At 42.4% G+C, this 19,185-nt stretch overlaps 1 protein-coding gene across 6 annotated transcripts in view; it reads right to left on the bottom strand.

Moving 5' to 3' along the window:
- Positions 1–2,765: 2,765 nt before the first annotated feature.
- Positions 2,766–19,185, bottom strand: part of MLXIP (MLX interacting protein) — a 67,714-nt gene continuing 51,294 nt past the window's right edge. For 3 of the 6 annotated variants that reach the window (XM_042852469.2, XM_042852470.2, XM_065568102.1), the window contains 6 exons: positions 18,912–19,036; positions 15,752–15,853; positions 14,382–14,509; positions 13,202–13,325; positions 10,458–10,587; positions 2,766–9,727 (listed from right to left, as the gene is read on the bottom strand). In XM_042852469.2, the coding sequence (XP_042708403.2) occupies positions 9,606–9,727; positions 10,458–10,587; positions 13,202–13,325; positions 14,382–14,509; positions 15,752–15,853; positions 18,912–19,036 (731 nt within the window). In that variant the 3' untranslated portion in view covers positions 2,766–9,605. Of the gene's footprint in view, positions 9,728–10,457; positions 10,588–10,746; positions 10,907–13,201; positions 13,326–14,381; positions 14,510–15,751; positions 15,854–18,911; positions 19,037–19,185 lie in introns of all 6 variants that reach the window. The other 3 variants (XR_006175011.2, XR_010592810.1, XR_006175010.2) reach the window with 2 other exon arrangements.

Below are 19,185 nucleotides of genomic sequence, written 5' to 3'. Positions count from 1 at the left end.
AGTCTGAAATCCCAGTCTCCTTCTAGAACCATCTCGATCACACTCCTCCAAGAAAACAGTGAAAGAGAAAAATAACGTAACCAGTACATAATTCTAGAGCCTTATGTCTGCACCAGTCCCACTCGAGTGTCTGTTACACAGGGCTCAAGCTACTATTGCTGGGTACGGCACAGCCAGCTTAGGGTCAAGCATTTCTCCTGGCTTAGAGACACACTAGGGCTCTTGAGTTACCAGCCTGAGAACTTAAAAGCAGGTTAAGAGGCAAACAGAATGATTTGAATGGGTTCCTGGCTGGTGGAATTGGCTCTCGCGCCATGTTGTTAAAGGGGAGAAAATAACGGTCAGAGCCTGATCCTGTTGACGTCAATGGGAGCAGGTTCAGACTCTTAATATATCAAGAAAATTACGCCATGAAAAATGTAAAGCATTAGCTTAGAACCTCTGGGTCAGTAAGAGGCTTATTAGACCATCTTGTTGGTCCCCAGTCTCATTAGCGGGGCCAGTCCTTGACTGCTTATGCTGCAGGTCCAATTGACTTCGAGCCTGGGTGATTTTAGAAACTGAGTACGTTAATTATAGTTGTACTCCGAGAAAGAACGGTAAATGTGGTGCTGCCTGGCTCCATGGTTACTGCCTCTAAATGGATTTAATATCTAATGTATCCGGTTCACACGTAACAAGGTTTTTGTTTTGTTTTTAAAACCCATGCACATTTTGCTTGGCGTCCAAGAGTTTAGCTGGGTTTTTCCTCCTCATGCATCATTGTCACCATGAAAAGATGTTCTGCAGACCGACTGAGGCCCCAGGGACACTGTGCAATGCCATAGTTTTCAGTGGATTGTTACAGGTGTCACTGAGCAGAATTTAGTTAGCAATTCTATTGATAAATGAGCAAGAATAGAATCCAGCTTCCTCCCCCATGGCTATATGGACTCCAGCAGCACTAAGAGGAGCAAAAGCATGAATATTTATTTTTGTCACTGAAGTAAGATATCTCTGAAAACACACAGGGAGTGAATCTGGTGACATTTTTAGTCACTTTTCGGAGTAGAACTGCACATTAAGACATAGGGACTAATTCTGTTCTCATTTGCACTGGCATCGATTTGCAGTAAATCCGTGGAAATTCTCTGGATTTACCTTTGTGTAACTAAGATCTGAATTAAAAAGAAATGTGCAGTATACCAATACTTATGTGACAGTGTAACTTGTGGATATGTACAGAGCTCTGATGGGTACAATGCCCTGGTGCCTTCTATCCTGCCTTCTTATTTGCAGAATCTAAACTTTAATTAAAAAAAGTAAGGCCTTGTCAACACTTGTAAGTTAGAGCGCATTAAATCAGCCCTGGGCGCCATAACTCCTGAGGTGTCCACACCGGCAAGGCACTTCGAGCGCCTGGACTCTGCAGCTGGAGCGCTCCTGGTAATCCACCTCTACGAGAAGCATAGAGCTCGCTGCGCCTGGACTGGAGCGCCAGGGTGTCAGTGTGGACGACTGCGCTGCGATTGGCCTCCGGAAACGTCCCATAATCCCCTGAAATCAAGTGGCCACTCTGGTCATTGTTTTGAACTCGCCTGCAGGCATGCGGCTATCCCCTTTCAAAGCTCCGTTTCTGACAGCCCGCCTGCTTATCTGCTCTGGGACACAAAGCAAACCATTACTGTGGAATGCTCCTGCTGCAGAGGCAGGCGTGTGTGTGTGTGTGTGTGGGGGGGGCTGATGTTGGGTTTCCCCCTTGCCTCTGCCGCTGTCTGAACTTACAAGATAGCACGCTGACATACTCTGCCCCCCAAAACACACTGTCTCTCCCCCCACATATACACAACACACTGTCACACTCCCCATCCCCTCATTTGAAAAGCAGCTGGCAATCTAGTAGGATGCCTAGGGAACAATGGGATTGGGAAACCTGCATCATGTGATGCTGTGCCTGCCCCATTAGGCATTGCAAACCCTTTCCAAAGCACGCTGCAGCCACTTGCACACTGGGATAGCTACCACAATGCACTGCTCTCTGTAGTGTTGCAAGAGCTGCAAATGTGGACATGCACCACCGTCACAAGGAGCACATTGTGAACACACAGTAGCGCTTTCCCTGCTGTTGTCTCTGAGGTTTAACTCCCGGCGCGCTGCAGCTGCAAGTGTAGACGTAGCGGTTGACTGTTGAGATCGCCTCAGAAACATGACCTGACTCAGTGTAACTGATGCAGTGACATTTGTCTTCGTTTGCAGATCTGAAACCTACCTGAGGTGCGGACGATTCCATTCATCTCAATGGCTGCTGACTCAAGACCCCTAGTGATCACACTTTAAATGTCAGCATCGTTAAGAATTTCACTGCTTGTCCCAGCAGGTAAGAAAGGAGAGAAATTATGACATTCTGTACAATCTATTGCGAGTTCCAGCTCATTCTGGCATTACCAGTGAGTAGGGTTGGAAGATACCATCATTTTTCACCCCCTCCAATCAAGAAGCCAAGCCCCAGGAGCATAGCAGAGCCCCAAGGGGCATCTAGGTCGCCACAAAGAGCAGCCAAGTTCCAGCTCAGAGCATATGAGCCTCACAAAGGGGAAGTCAAGGAGAGCTGAATACAAGGTACTCCGAGAGCATGATCACATCTGCACAGCTATGGCGAGTGGCATTTCGCGTGGACAGAGCTTGTTCTGTGGGTGGAGCCGCTCCCCTTTCCCCCTCCCCAGCCACGTGAGCCCTGGCTATATAAAGGCAGTACAACATTTAAAGTGATCAGACTAAGAGCAGAGTTTTCTTCCAAAAAATAACATTTATTGTTTTGGTTGTAAATATAAAAAAAATTGCATTGCACGGTTTAACAGAGCTGCTTGAAAAATGCTACATACCAGCAGCGCAGCAGAAGTTGTGTCATACAATAGAACAGAAAACCTTATACAACAAGGCCAAAGCAAGAGCACATCTGAAGCCCTTGTTCTTCGGAGCTTTTATATAAACAAACAAACAAACACAAAAATCAAATCCATTCATTTAAAAAATACCTGTAGCAAATTTTTATGGCAGCACAGGAAGCAATTTGTTTAAAGTATCATTAAAGAAGAGGAGGATTGCTTCTGACGCTGATTTACTTTGTCTTAACATTTTATTCATGCTTATGAGCAGTGCTTATGTTCGGATATAAAAGCAATTCAAACAACAGCCATGAGACCATTACATTAAAATGCCTTGATATGTCGCTTTGTAACCATCCTGGGTTTTACATATCCGTCCAAAACCTACCTGCGTGCCTGCAGTCTATGTGTGTGCCATGCAAAACAGCATGACACATGTTTAATGAAGAAGGAAAATGGAGAGCTGGTGCCCCAATCAAAGTAAATGGGAACAGGGCAGAGGGAGGAAGGGGCTTTGCTGCAGAAAACTCTCATGAAACACATGCACCCACATAGTGGACAAAGAAATTACTGGAGGCGAGCAATGGGCAGGCCAAACCCTGCAGTCGTTACCCAGCCAAATATCTTACTCAAGTCAAAAGATGTTAAGGACACTCAGGAACTTGCTGGATTGGGCCCTTAAGACCATGTGATTTAGTGGCAACAATACTTTGATCGTTTTACTTTGTTATCTTGGTGTATAATCAAAAGTAGTAGCGGGCACTGGAAATAAAGTGTAGATAACACCCGAAAAAATATTCAAAACTGTCCTGATACTGAATAGTCAATTTTCCCCCCCAACCCCCCAAAGTAGCTTTCAACTGGCACCAGTAGGTCAATAGTTAACCATCCCAATAATGGACACAAAAGATGGAACTGCTTCCCAGTAATCTGAACTACAAAAGCTCCATGCTGCTGAACATTTCTGCTACTACCCAGAAATGCCACTGGCACCAAATATTAGAACTGTTCTCATACCCCTGCCTGATCTCACAGAGGCTTTTGGTTTGAAAACCAAACACATGTACTGGAATGTCAAACTCTGGGGCTGCAAACTAAATGGATTCACTCAAGATGGCAAGACACTGCTTAGCAGTGTGATCTCACTGTCTTTGCCTTTTCAAGCACTTACAGATGCACAGGGATCTAGCAGAAAGCTGCTGCCTGGAGACTCTGAGGTTTTGCTGGACTTTTTTGTGCACATTCCCCAAAATCAAGCAATTTTCAGAGTCCCAGATTCTAAGAGTCACATTGTCTCCTAAACAGGAAAACACATAGGGCCCAGGATGCTCCACTATATTCAGGATTTTCAACAGATCATCCTGTTGGGAGGAGGGGATGGCTGAACTGAGACGCACCAAACCTGTAGTACCCTAAAAAGGCCTGGTCTACACTTACAAATTAGATGGACCTTGGTACGTTGCTCGGGGCTGTGAAGAATTGTGCGCCGCGTGATGTAGTTAGGTTGACGGGAGATTCTTCCATCGACTTAGCTACTGGCTCTGAGAGGTGGATTAGCTACATTGATGGAAAACCCCCTTCCCTCAATGTAGGAAACGTCTACACTACAGCGGTGTAGCTACAGCACTGTAGCTGTGCCACTGTAGTGCTTGCAGTGCAGACATTGCCTCAGCTCCGTGAGAAAATCTCCAGGAGTCTGGGGCACTCACAGAGTGCAGGTATGGTCACGCAAAGACTCAGCACATCTACGCTTGTCCACACAGCTCCCTTCCAGCACCTGAGACAGAAAGTCTCCCTTCAGGAGGTATTTCTCTAGGGGACAGGAAAGCCATGGCAGAGCCTGCCAATAGGGCCAGCATTGTCTCCCACAAAGAAATCCCAACAGTTTTGTGAGGGATCATGCTGCCAAGAGTATCCCTTGTCCCCATCCCTGCTGTGCTCCTGCTCCCTCAACGTCAGCTAGTTTCTGGTTTTTGCTGCCCATGGCTGTGCTGTTGGCCGGGAGCACAAGGCTCTAAGAGAACTACAGTAGCTGATGTGTTGGGTTGCAGAGATGTGTAGAGTTTAAGAGCAGAACGGACCACTAGATCCTCTAGTACAGTGGTTCTCAAACTTTAAAAATCCAAGGACCTCCAACCCCCCCGCTCAGTCCCAAGCCCCACCCCACTCCACCCCTTCCTCGAAGGCCCCACCCCTCCCCCTCCTCTTCCCTGCCTCTTTCTGCTCCCTCCCCTGGGTGCACCCTGTCCCCACTCCTCCCCCTCCCTCCCAGCACCTCCTGCACACCGGGGAACACTTCCCTGACGTGCAGGAGGCGCTAGGAGGGAGGGGGAGGAGTTGATCAGCGGGGTCCATGGACCCCAGTTTGAGAAACACTGATCTAGTACATCACAGGCCATTATTTCACCCAGATACCCTTGTACTGAGCCCAATAATTTGAGTCTGAGTAAAGCATAGCTTGTGTTTGGCTTTTAGGGAAGCTAAGAGTGAATCTGAGCACTACAGATTCTTTGGGAGCCAAATCCACAATATGAAGCCACTGAAGGCGAGGTAGACGGTAAGTGTCACCTGAAATTCTCTGTAAACTGCAGACAGATAGTGGGAACTGGTTGAGAGCCTGCATCTGTTTGGTGCCACACGGAACTGAATTGGAACTCGTTAAACTAAGGGAGAGTGCAACTGCTTTGGGCAGAAATCCTCTTTTTGAGAGATGTGTTATTTAAACCCCTTAGCTGGTGAGCAGAAATAGAATACAAAGTTCAAGCTTAGAGCAGAGAGGTTTACACTGCAATTCATATAAATTGGGTCAATCTCTTTTCATAACTTCATAAAAATACTTTGAGATCTAAAGAAAAGCTCTGTAAAAATACTACCTGCTTTACAAAAGATGAAGTATCATTATCCCCATTTTACAGATGGAGAAACTGAGGCAGAGGTAAGTGACTAGGCCCACAGCAAAACAGAGGCAGAGCCAGGAATTGAACCAAGGTCTGTAAACTCCCAGTCCAGTTTCCAGTGCACCCAATAAGCACTGTCACTAGACTGAATGTGATAAAACATGGAGTCTGAAATAAACAAATGAGAGTTCAGATTTACAGAAATTAGGTGGCAAAGGGTTCTCAGAATTATGAACCTTCACTAAGGGGCCAGATCTTATTGTTCAAGTCTCCATGCGTCATGGGTATTTGTTCAACTCAAAAGATTTAGGAAAGCAGATGATTTCTGGTAAATGCCAGACAGAATGAAAAGTTTGTATACTTTTTTCTTCTCCCTCATACACTTTTCCCCTTCCTGCCTGCCAAAGTCAGCAATTTTTAATAAAAAAAAGATAAAGTGCTGCTGATCTTTGTGCAGCAAGCAGAACTGTTCTGTGTTTCCCCTGCAACTAACTAGATGCACCCTATCTGTCCCGTTTTAATCTGCTCGGCTGTGCAGTGAGATTCGATGGTTTTTAGTAGACTTCGAGATAAAAAAGTGGTAACCTGATAAATTTAAGTAGCTCAGTCACAATATCCTTTCATGTTCCTTTAGGATACCAATGCAGTCAATGCGAGGCCTTCTATTGATTTCAATGGGAGTTGGGGTGGAACTCTTTAGGGTCTGAGCCAAAGCTCCTGGAAGTCAGCAGAAAGACTTCCACGAGCTTTCTAACAGGCCCTTAGTACATCTTGCATGTTGAGGGAAAGTTTGATTATGATCACACTTCACATTGACTTCAGTGCATTTACTCCCAATTTACACTGGGATGAGGTAAGAACCAGGCACAATATCTACATGCAGACTGGAGACAACGTCACCAGATACATATTTGGACATGCAAATATGCATATAGATATATATGTATATCAATAAGATAGATGTGTAAATGAGGAAGTTGGGGGGAACCTAGCTAATCACCATGTCAAAGATTTTGTTAGATAGAAGTTCAAGATCATTAATAAAATGAAGGATGAATACAGGCATCGATAAAAAAGATCTTACATTTATATAGCACCATTTATTCAGCTGGATACCAAACGATATTGCTTATTTTACTAATAGATTGTACTGCACGTCTAGGCCTGAGTATATAGGTAGAAAAGCCACTTCACCGCTTAGCAACCACCTCTATGTACTATTTCAATAAAGTCTAGGCCTACATTTTCAAAGGGCCTTCAACTGCTAGCTCTACAGCGGTGACTGCAGTTTTTCCACAGCTGCAAAAATCTCAGAGGCGTGTGTGAAGTTTAGGTATATAAATGGGTAGCAAAATGTCTCTTGATTTGCATGCACAAATGCCATTTCCACCACAACTGATGTTCGGCATGTGCAAAAACTTAGCTGTGAAAAGTTGAGAATGCAAAAACTCAGGACAGGGAAATCCTGCAGTTCATTTCATAGGTAGCTTTTGAAAGCTTGGCCCTCCAAATGGAAAGTTATACGGTAGAGAAAGCGAAGAGTTGCTTCCTAATGTAAAATCCCTGAAAATATTTTAGAATGTGTAATATCAAATTATTTTCAGTCTGCTCTCTAGCTAAACACTGTCAGTCTACTAGAGCTGCCCAGCTCAATGCAGCTGGTTTTTGAAACTGGAAGGAAAGGTACCAAGGAAAGAGATCAGGTGGCTTTACCTGGATTGTTAACATGGTTCCTAATAACTTCTCTCTAGAAAGTAGTGGAATTGTCAGGGTTATTAATAAGTTGTGCTGAGTTTAATGATTTATTTATTTTTTTTGCCATGAACACTGACCTGAGAGTTTGGTAAACTCCTGGGACCTCAAATTTTGAACCAGATACAAAATCTAGTCAATGGCCTGAAGGCTCCCTTCTTTTGCAGATGAAGTTAATTCATGGAGTGGAACACAAAACAAACCCGCTCAGACATGTAATTACATGATTGGAGTTACCCGTCACTGTGAAAGCAGACTCCGCTAGGCATTTCCCTAGCTGTGCACAGTACAGCTCCCTGCTTAGGTGGTTATATGCCAGTAGCTAAGCAACAAATCATTTAGTTTTTCACAGTGTATTGAAAAGCAGGAGCTCAGATACCAGAGTGATGAGTGCAGCATCAGAACCTCAACAGAAGACTTAAGCTTTACATAGTGCCTCTACTTTAAGGTCCAGGGGGTTAGCTATAAAGGATCATGTTTTTAGTAGACTTCATTACAGAGATGCAGCAGAGTAATTGTTAGCCAGAAGCCAAACCCTGTCCCCAGCACACAGGCTGAGAGCAACACTGGGGAGCAAGGTGCTGGGCAAAGGCACTGGCAAGGAACAAACCCCAAAGCTGGGAGGGCTCGAAGCACATGTTCTGCTCCAGCTTTGCTCCTACCAAAGAAAGTCAGTTTTGCAGACCCTCCATGACAAGAGCTGTGGAGAAGGGATTGCAAGAGAAGGCCTACAAATCATGAGTCAAGAGTCTCCATGTTTATGCCCATACTCCTCCTAATTCGCCAATGGCACATACATACACCCTACCCCACACAGGTTAATCCTAATGTGGACAGGAACGATCTGCATGAGCTACTGTTGGCCAGAAGTTGCTAGCACTATGGTGATGAGTACATTGCTAATGACTAGTGAGGCGCAGGTCCATCTATAGTTATGTCAGACACTTACTGGAACAGTCACAGTGAATGATGTCATGTTTCCGATATCAAACAAGCGGTGTTCTAAGTTTTATGTTGGACGCAAGCCTCTGAAAGATTGACAACCGTGACCTAAATCTTTCGAGTTTAGGATTTAGGGCAGGGACATTGAAGCAGGGGAAATAAGCAAAGAAGACACAGGAGTGGGGGATAGCTTATGAGTACATGTGGATTGATCTAATTTCTGTGACAACATAAATGCCTATTTCCTAGCATTACAAACTCAGTTTCTGTCTCTAAAGCATTACAGCATCATCTGTGCACATGTCTTATGATGGAGAGTTCGACTCTGCAGCATGTAAGAAAAAATAGTTTACAGTTTAAGCCTGTTAGGAAATTCATGTCTATATTTACAAGTAAAGAATTCACACAAATTAAAGATAAATTGTTCTCTTGTACTTGCCAAACTGTCCTGCTACTCACTTGTACTGACTGAATCAGGAAAAAAAGTTCTACGAAAACATCTGCTACTTTATTTGCTAGGAAATAAAGCATGCCCTCCAAATGATCATATACAAACAATATACTGAACTAGAATAAAGATACATACACAACCTGAGATTTTAATTCTAGTATTTTACCACAATTTTGTATCTTTGATTAACTTTTTTTCTCCTTTGGTTATTAATATGTTGATCATTCTTTTTATCAACTTTTACTGTTCAAGTAAAACAACAAAGAAATTGAACACCAGGTAATAAAATGAAAAAGCACATTACCTTTCATGAAATCAAACGTGCATTTCCCTTTAACAAATTGTTCCTAGGTGTAGCGAATTTACACCTTGTTTAGTACTTGAAGTCATTTTATGCAAAGATGTTCCCTGTGTATTTATTCATGCTTCACTGATGGAGATTTTTTATTGCTGAATGCAGGACTCTAGCCTACTTATGTATCTGAGGTTGGCATTCTCACTTAACTGAACCTAACAGGTATTGAAGAGGAAGCCAAACATTAGACAATGTTGCATTGTATCTCTACATGTTCAGGAGCCAGAGGCAAAATGCTCTGAACAATGTCCTTTCTAAAGTGCACTGACTGTAAGGAAACTCACACGTCTGTGAGGCTGGGCCTTTCTTCACGTCTTGTTTAGGCAACTCATCATTTGTGACTGTTAGGTTTCCCCAGCTGTTTTGTTGATCTTACAAACTGCCTCAGTGGCTTGCTCTGGCAGGTGTGACGGATCTGACAGAATCGAGGTGGTTGTACTGAGATGCCGAAGGGTGTTCAGCACCACTGGAATAAAGGGCCAGAAAAGAATCAAGGAGAACAATTAGTCTGGTTGCAAACAGATTCACGTAGTACACAGTGAAGGATGAATGATCTATTATGCAATGTACAGATACATAGATCTTCTTGCAGTACACGCAGAGCCTCAACAATGCAACATCAAAGACATCGAAGTGCAATGACTTTGCTGGAAGGACAATGTTTACAAAGTGGAGATCTAGTATTTTGACTGCACTATTCAACAAAATCCCAACTTGTTCCAATATATACAGTATTACTTTGCAGTATTAACCACAGATATGAACTTGGTGCTTCATAATGGAGGTGGATTGAGAAACAGGCATCAGATTCAATCATCCCCAAACGTCACGGGCATTTGAAAGCTAAGCACAGATTCAAACAGCTTCATAACAACAAACCTGACCCCTAGCCCATCTCAAGAGTGTTTGAAATCTGGATTAAAATGTTGTGGTTTGAATCTATAGTTAGTTTCTGGTCTCTACAAACAAAAAGTTACATTATTTTTTCTGCTCGGTGCTAACACGCAAGAAATGCTCAAAATGAATTTCACTGGCAACAACAGTTCTTAATTTTCCATTGCAACAATGCAAGAGTGTTGAAAAATCACATCCTCTATCATGCCTTCCTTCCCTGTCCCATGCTGAATTTCCAAGAGGAAACTGTACGGTAACAATTATCGTAGTATTAAATTACCACCGGTTAGAACTCTACTTACTTGGCCTCAGAACACGGAGCGAACAATGCTCGTCCAGCCACGCCATTGCAGTCTGGTTCAGGTCCTCTAAACTGGCCGTAGATACCATTCCATTGAAGGTCTCAAACAACGGCTTAATGATGATACTAAACTGCAAATCATTGAGGGTTAAGGGGAAAAAAGAGGTGCACAGAGCATCTTAATAATAATAAAAAAACCCATGAATAGTTCAATGTAAGTGGAAAACAGAAGGCATTTAAATGGACTTCAACCAGGAAAGGGACGCTAACATTTAAAGAAACATTTCTACCTGGGATATTAAAATAAAATAAAATCTGACGTCAGTGCTCTTCAGCTATGTTGTTTGTCTACTTTAGTAATTCCTTCTGGATGAACAGTGAAATTAGACAGATATATTGACGGTCACTTTCAACGCTTGGTCCCCATGCACTAGCATCACGCAGTAGAATCTGGGTTGCAAATAATAGAAAGGAACATTTGAAAGAAATCATGAAAAATGTTTCTAGTCCTAGTAGTTTGTGTCCCTCCTTTTTATTATATGGTTGTTACAAAAAGATGCAGCTAGCCTTAGACACAGCCTATGAAACCGTGAGACATCCCTCTCGGGGACACCTCCGCTGATCAGAACCCTTTGGCAATCAGTGCTAACAGCAGCAAGCTATGGACACACAGCTACTTTGTTTGGTTTCCCAAGCTTTAGGGATTCCCCCACTTAACTCCTCTACCCTGAAGGATGGACACTGTGATGGCTACAACCCTACTAGAAAAGGAGGACTGGACAGGGTTATCAAATTGTAATGAGCTGAAAGATACTGAGCAACATATGATCATTCCCTCCTGCTAGCAGAAGGCTGCATCCTTCAGAGCACACACCGCCTCTGCTGGCTCCATGTAGCAGGGACTGGGAGCAGATGTCAAATCAGGGTCTCCTATATCGCAGCTGAAACTGTCACTAAGCTTGACCTTCAAAGCAATTTGTTATGATGATGGTTGAATAATTCTAGAATAAAAACAGCCCGCCCCCAACTAAATCAAAACTTAAAATCAAACCAGCTTGTGAAATATGTACCCATGGAACTTATCCAGGGCTTTAAAGATAGTTCAGTTCTATGATCGGTGGCCCTGAGAATCTACCACCATCTTTAGATCTTCTGATAACAGTAAAAAAAAATTTCCAATTCCATCAAAGCGTGGAAATATGGCATAAACAAGTCTCAACATTGTAATATGCTCCTGGGTACCCTCCAATACTAATGGCCAAGATCAGTCGAATTATTTCCTGTTATGTTTAAAGGGACTGCCTGTGCTTATGCCCCCTTGTAAAATGACTGGAAAGGTAATGTAACAGGCTATTCTTCAGCTATCTCTACCAGCCCAAGATCAGCTTACTCATCCCCCTCCTTTACGTAGCAGAAACTCTTACGGGATTTTCAGATTTATGTTATAAACCTCCTTCACTGCTTTACAGTCATTTCACCCTGGTGAAAAGTTTCATTAGTCATCACGACTGCTGGCTATGGGCACAGATAGCCTCCTAAGCTCTCACTGGACAGTATTCTGGAAAATGTCAGTGTGTCCTGAGAATTACACCCGATTGCTAAAAAGGTACTTGGAGGTATAGCCTGCTATGAGAAGTGGTTTGCTGAGAGTATTATTCACGCCCTCCAAGGTCCCTGCTGCAAACTGCCTAAAACAATAGCTCTGATAAGCGTAAACTGCCCAGTTCATCTCAGTGAGGCATTAACTCTGAAACCTCAGGATGCCAATTTAGATCCCAACCACCATTTTACTGCTGATCATTTAGGAGAAATATTCAACTATCCCAAACTGCCTCCCACATCTTCCTGAGTGCCAAAAGTTCCAATTGCCTCCTACGAGCTGCCAAAACTCCCAGCTTCCTCCCTGACAACTTCTATAATGCTCTTTTTAAAACCAAATTCTGCAGGAGTTGAACATTTTGGAGGAGTGTAAAATATACTATCCAATTAAGCAACACCTGGGATATTGTCCTTAGTTGATCAATAATTTTCACAGTTAAATCAATTGCAGGCCACTCTTTTTCTACTTTCTCTGAAGCTGCTCCAGCGTGAGGTACTAGAATGCTGCAAAATCATTGGGCTTTTCCCACAGACGTTAGGTCAAACTTGCTGCAGAGCACATGGAAGCCTTTCCTAAAAGCGTTGCACAATCTGACTAAGGGACAGAGTCCAGTTGTTCAGGCCCAACGTTGTGGTTCCATTAAATACTGGTGAATATGAACAAAAATAATATCTTATCAATTAAATTTTAATAATCTCAGTAGTGATCAGTAAGGAATCGATTATTTAATACCACTTATCTTGACAGTGGTCCTTTCTAAAAAATGAACAGATGAGCTATACCTTAGGGACAGTATTCACTAAACTTTAACAGTTTTTAAACCATAGTAACGAATAGTAATAATACTTTGCACTCCTACAGCACCTTCCTTCCAAACCTCTCGAAGAGCTTTACAAACGTTAATGGATTTATACCTCACAATACCCTGTGAAGCAGGGAAATATTATTTGCATTTTACAGATGAGAAAATGGAGGAACAGAATTACTTAAGTGACTGGCTAAAAGTCACAGCATCAGTTATTGGCAGAGCTGGGATTAGAACCCAGTGTTCCTGACTCCCAGTCCTAGTCTCCAGTCACAAGCCTCTAGGGATTTAGTGCTTTTTTGATATAAATTCAATGTACAGTAGCACAGTGAAAGGATACAATCCAAAACTTCCAGTTCTGGAGGGTCCTGTTTCTCACATACTCATCAAACATACTCCGCATGTGATCAAATCTCTGTCGGGTTATGGGAACCCCGGTAGCAGGGAGCTGCTGTTGACAAGAACTGAAGAAAAAGGCCAGAGCTCAAAATCTCTTTCCAGAAAGGAGATATTTCTCTTCCAAACCAAACACTAATACAGGACAAGCACCAAACACCAGTACCACGGGACTGACGCTGCCTATTAGGGGTAATCCACTAAAATTAAGAGGACAAACCTCATTCATTTCATGACTCATTAATGTGTATTGTGTAATACTGTTTTCCTATCAGTTTTGTCCATATGCATTTAGCAAAGAGAATTTTCCAGCTGCTAAGCTTTTATTAGTACAAATAATAGAGCTAAAAGCAAAGTAAAACATCTAACAATGTAATTTTCAGGGCCCACTTAGAAAGGAATAAAAACACTAAAACTAGCAGTCAGATAGCAAACACACTAATATTTTCTTCAAATTCTCATGATTTTAGAACACAGTCCAAATTAAAGGATGAATTTAAAGTCAACTGAATAGATTTTATCAACTCCTACAAATATAATTGATTGCTTTCCTCAAAACCCTAATTACATAACAGAACACTTAACAAGTCTGTGGATGAAAAGCACTATAGACCACAAAATGCTTTAAAATGAGGTAATGATAGTTACTTTCCATTGTAAAGGTGGGGAAACTGAGGCACAGAGCTATTAAAGTGACTTGCCCAAGGTCACGCAGGAAGTCAATCGCAAACTGGACATTATTTCTTCCAATAATGAAAGATTACATACAAAAGGACAGTTGCAGCTAAACTACTTTAAGGGACATGATTTCTGATCCACGGTACAATACAGCTCTGAACACAATGCCTCCTGACCTCTTCTCAGAAGTGGGCCATTTTTGGTGTTACCACCATATACACCAATACTCAGAGCCCACTGAAGGTCAACACAGAAGCCTACTGATGCCCATCCTATTATGACTTTGCTTTTTCATTGGGATCCACTGATTTTTTCCTCCTCTTCAATGCCCCGCTGCCATTTAACCTAATATTTGATGGAGACACCCAATGTTATTACCCAAAGAAATGCTCCCCATGCTCTAGTCATTATGGAAAAAAAGGTAACAATTCCCCTCAAAACCTCACATGATGGTAGCATTTAGCTCCTCAATCTCCTCCCGGAGGCGCCTAGTTTCCTCTTGTGACTGCATTCTCTCCTGCTGTAGTTTAGTGATATATTCCACAGTCTTCTGGAGCGTGATTGCATGGCTGATCTGTACCGAAGAGGAACACAAAGTTGACTTTCTGGAGTTGAGTTAAACAGCCTCAGAGTTTGCCCCAAACCAAATATAGCACCTACAGAAGCATTTCTGCCCCTTTATCACATTCCTTATCCACCCTGGTAAGGCACTTTGGGATTGGCAGATGAAAAGTGCTACAGAAGAGCAATTAACCAGTTAGGTGTTTATCCTGACTCTTATTAGCACTGGTATAGTGAAAGATGCATGTGTGTGCAACTTGCCCTCTGTTTTCCAAATTGGATTTTGACTACTTTCTCAATGGAAATGTTTAAACTGTTCGTTAATCACTTTCCCCCTTAACAAGTATTCATAATTTTTTTATGAGGGGTGTGATGTCCTCTCTGATGTGTTTAACATGTTACTAAAAGTTGTACATTAAGGAGATAATACAGAACATTTGATTCTATAGGGTTTGGTGTTTTCTCATTATCATTAAACAGATGGGAGTGTGGTCTAGTGGTTATTAAAGGGGCCAAACAGCATTACTGAGTTCTATTCTAGGATCTGCCTCTGTGTGCACCTTTGACAGGACAGAAATAAATAAGGCCTACATTTATTATAATCCATTAAAATCATTTCAATAAATAAAATAAGATGTTGCATCAGTGAGCCCCCCTCACTTTAACTCAAATCAATCCACCCTGGGCTTTAAGTAGGTCACAATCTTTCTGTGCTACAGTTTACCTATCTGTCAAATTTGTACATGATCTGCCTCAGAGTGGTGTTGTGAGGATTAAGGAAGGTTTGTAAAATACTCTGGAAATGGTTGAGGAAAGGAACCATATACACTAAGTTTGAAGCATTACCATGCTGTACCTATGATCAAGTCTCTGTTACTGGAGCTCCAGGAGCAAAGAGGACTGCACTGCCCAGTTGCCTTTCTTTCCCCCTTGGTTCCAAAACTGAAGCTCATGCTCAAACAGGACTCCCTGCAATTTTGAGACTCGTACCAGTGGTAAAGTTCAGAGCACAAGAGCTGGCACGCACTCAGCTACCTGGCCAGTAGCAACAGATTTTCTTCTATCCATCCTGGGAAGCCTCACCTAAACTCTTATGTCACAGATGCGTCAAGTAACTTCACTTTGATGTGTACTTCACATTCTCCAGTGAAACAAGTGATGTTCGGGTTTATTAACAACCCTTTTCAGAATGAGTGATGGTTTCTATAACTTCTCTCGCCAGGTTAAAAATGCATAGCACTCATGGACAACTTACTGACTTAGAGTTAGCTGATACCAAGCTGTTCAGGGTGCTAAAACCAATCTTGATATTAAATCTTCTCTTTTGTTCTGCTGAAATATGCTTCATCCTTCGATTCTACATAAACAAATAAAATTAGCTCATCAGTCTATGCTGGTTTCTCCACCATTGCCCTATGGTCATTTTTGCTATTAAAATCTATACAATTTTATCTTTTGCTGAATTAAAGTTACCATGGTATCCACAGCCTTCCTAATGCTGCAAAATATCATAGTGATATTAATTACTTGCACATGGCAATTTAAACACTTTCAGAAGTGCCCCCTGTACTAAATGCAAACCAAAAACTGGTTTAATAGGGGTTTCTTCTTAGTTTTATGAACACTTCTATTAGTTTTAAGTTTCATGATGTTTAAAAATACCCCCTAAAATCCTGACAGTGTCGCTTTACATCCTTAGACCTTTAAAATTACCTGCAAATGATGGGCCTGACCCACCATTCCTAGCGCAGCAAAAACTCCCACTGAAGTCAGTGGACTTTATGAGTGTGAAAGGAACCTAAAACTGGGCCCAAACATTTGGGATATAACCTCTGGCATGTATGGATGCTTTAAATCATTGTTTGGCTTATGTGCTACCATACATTTCTAAAGCTGTCAAACATCTTTTTCCATCAGAACCCAGAAAAAGGACTAATCAGATTTAGCACTTTTATAGTGCTTTACAGAAGACGGGTAACTGTCATTAGCCTCCTTTTACAGAGGGAAAAAAGGAGGAAGAACAAGGTTGTGCGATGTAGGCGTCCACTCAACAAGTCAGTGGCAGATTCTGGAACAAAACCTAGATTTCCTGACTCACAATCCAATGCCCTACCCACTGGACATGCTGCTGTACTGTAATCTAAGCAGTTTTGCTCAGCAAGACCATCATTTTTAGTTTCGAGAATGATGACATTCCAAAAAGAGTAAAGAATGGAAGGCTAAAGGTGGTCAAACATCAAAGAGCCTCTAACAATCACTCATCCTTTGTCTGTTTACTAACATATTGGGACTTAAAACATTTAAAATACAAAGCATTCAGAGTCGCCAATATTTTTGTCAAAACGGCTACAAAATTTGATTCATTGCATGTTTGTTTTCTCAAGGACACCACATCATCTAGTGGCTGCCTACTTCTAAACAAAGAAACGGAGTTGATAGCTTTCTTTGGTCTGTTGTGGCTTTCGTTGTGTTTCTTGTGTAATCAAGGAAAAATTCTACAAAGGCCAACTAGTGTGAGAGATACAGCCAAGACCTCCAGCAGTCTGACTGGCATTTCTATAGTGGCTATTCCTCCAAAGTAAATCCAGACTACAACTTGGAATGGAGCTTGTAAGGTTATTCACATGGAAGGCTCAAAACATGTGTTCTTACACCACATGGCTAGGACTCTCTTAGTAACCATAGCAGCTCAGTGTTTTGCCATTCCAGGGCTAGACTGGCAGGTGGCTCTCTTCTGTACCTGGGTCAGTGCATTCTTTCTGCTCTGCAGACAGGAACCCCTATCCATGTGCAACTGGTATGGACAGTCCTCCATCCTTCCAGCTCTCTGTGTAGAAAGACATCCTGGAGGGTATATGCAGCTCCTGCTATTCTATGTGCAGGCCCTCCAGAAATTCTATCCCTTGCAGATGTGTTAGATAGCACGGTAGATACAGATGCACAAAACGGGAAATGACAGCAGAAAAGCGGCTGTCTGAGCAGAAACTGAACTGTGTAACTGTAACTGCTTAAGATGACTGTAACACCATTTACAAAATCAAGGTTAGAAACCGTAGTGTGGACACAGCCTTACAGCAAACTTGGTTATAATGATACTCCTTGTGCAGCTGAGGGATTTCAGTGCATTTCAATGGGCTTTCACTGCAACAGATTCCATTGTGCTAATCTTCTTGGAATGCAGCAGTTATCCTACCAGCTAGGTGTTGGCTGCTGCATTTTAAGGAGAGTAGAGGAGGATGAGGAGAAGAGGAGATGCCACTATCCCCTGGATGGATTGATGAAGGGTGAAAAAAATTCCTAACTCCGGCTCATGCTGCAGCTGTTGCAAGGAGAGAAGGGGAGACAGGCCAGCCAGGAAATAAAAATATCTGCCCTCTAGTGGGGGCAAGGAGAGGTCTTTGTAGAGGAAATTTTTATAGTAAAAGTCCACCTACGGTGATTTTGTGTGTGGAAGAACACCCTCCACTACATAGAGACAATTTATACAGTAGGGAACATGTCCCCAAGTGAAGTGCAGCCGCCCCTCTGGGGAAAAATGGCAGCTCTTTAATCGCACACAGCAACAGCACCACTTTCTGCTTAGGAAGAGTGGTGAAGACACCATGTCAAAATGAATCTTTGAGAGGAATGTCAGAGAGTCTAAATAGAAATTATCCCAATATGAATCCACCCAGGCCATTAAGGCGAACACCCCACCAGTGGTACATGTATCACTATGTTTGTAAAAGGAGAGGAGATTTGACAGAAAGGAAGTCAGCTGAAGTTCTGTTTCCACTAAACTGACCTGCTGTTTCATCATCATTAAACTTCATTGAGCTCTAGTGTATTCAGTCTTGCACTTTCTTCGGGCCTTGGGAAAGGACCAAAGAGGGCAACTGCCAGGGGCTGTCAGAAAGTACCAGACACAGCCAGGTGAAATCACCCCAACAAACAGCACTGAAGATCAGGAGCCCCCAAAACTGAGCAGCCAGAAGAGCTCCCAACAGAACAGCAATAATCTGGATGAAAAACCACATGCACAGACAAACTAAAATGGCTTAGAAGTCTAAGGCTAAAACCAGCTGAATACAGATCTACCAGTTCAAACCTAGATCTGTCGTAAGGGTTATATGAACTACAGTATCAAATACTGTCATGGTTGATCATGAGAAACAGAAATACAGCCTCCTTGTGCATGTTGGATAACAAATCACTGCTGAGCAGGGCAAGATCAGTACCATTACAAAGCCTGAAGCCATAATGAAATGTTTAAAGTGAAATACAGCAACACAAATGTAATGCAAGCTAAGCCACAACCACATATGCAACCTCATTTACCCAGTGACTTACAGTCTAGTCTATACAGTCTAAATCAGGAAATCAATAAGCTACAAAGACAAATAAGGAAGAAAAAACTCAAAGGATGGAACACGTACCTTAAATGCAGCCATCTGAGGGTCAGTTGTGGATTTTCCTGAGCAATTATTCTGTGGAGACTGAGGACTGGGGCTTTGTTCAGATGGGCAGGGAGAGGCCTGTCCTGAATTCTGACAATCTCGGCCTTCAAAAAGGAAACGTCAGATTATTAAAAAAAGAGCTCTCTATAACAAACTGAACTGTTGAGCAGCAGTTTCTACCCAGATCATTTAATCTAGCCACTGACTGCACTTCTAGAGCATCCAATGCTGTAATATCTAGGTTCTAGTAGGA

Source organism: Chrysemys picta, chromosome 15, assembly GCF_011386835.1.
Source record: "Chrysemys picta bellii isolate R12L10 chromosome 15, ASM1138683v2, whole genome shotgun sequence".
Lineage (NCBI taxonomy): Eukaryota > Metazoa > Chordata > Testudines > Emydidae > Chrysemys > Chrysemys picta.
This window is presented reverse-complemented; position numbering and strand designations above follow the sequence as displayed.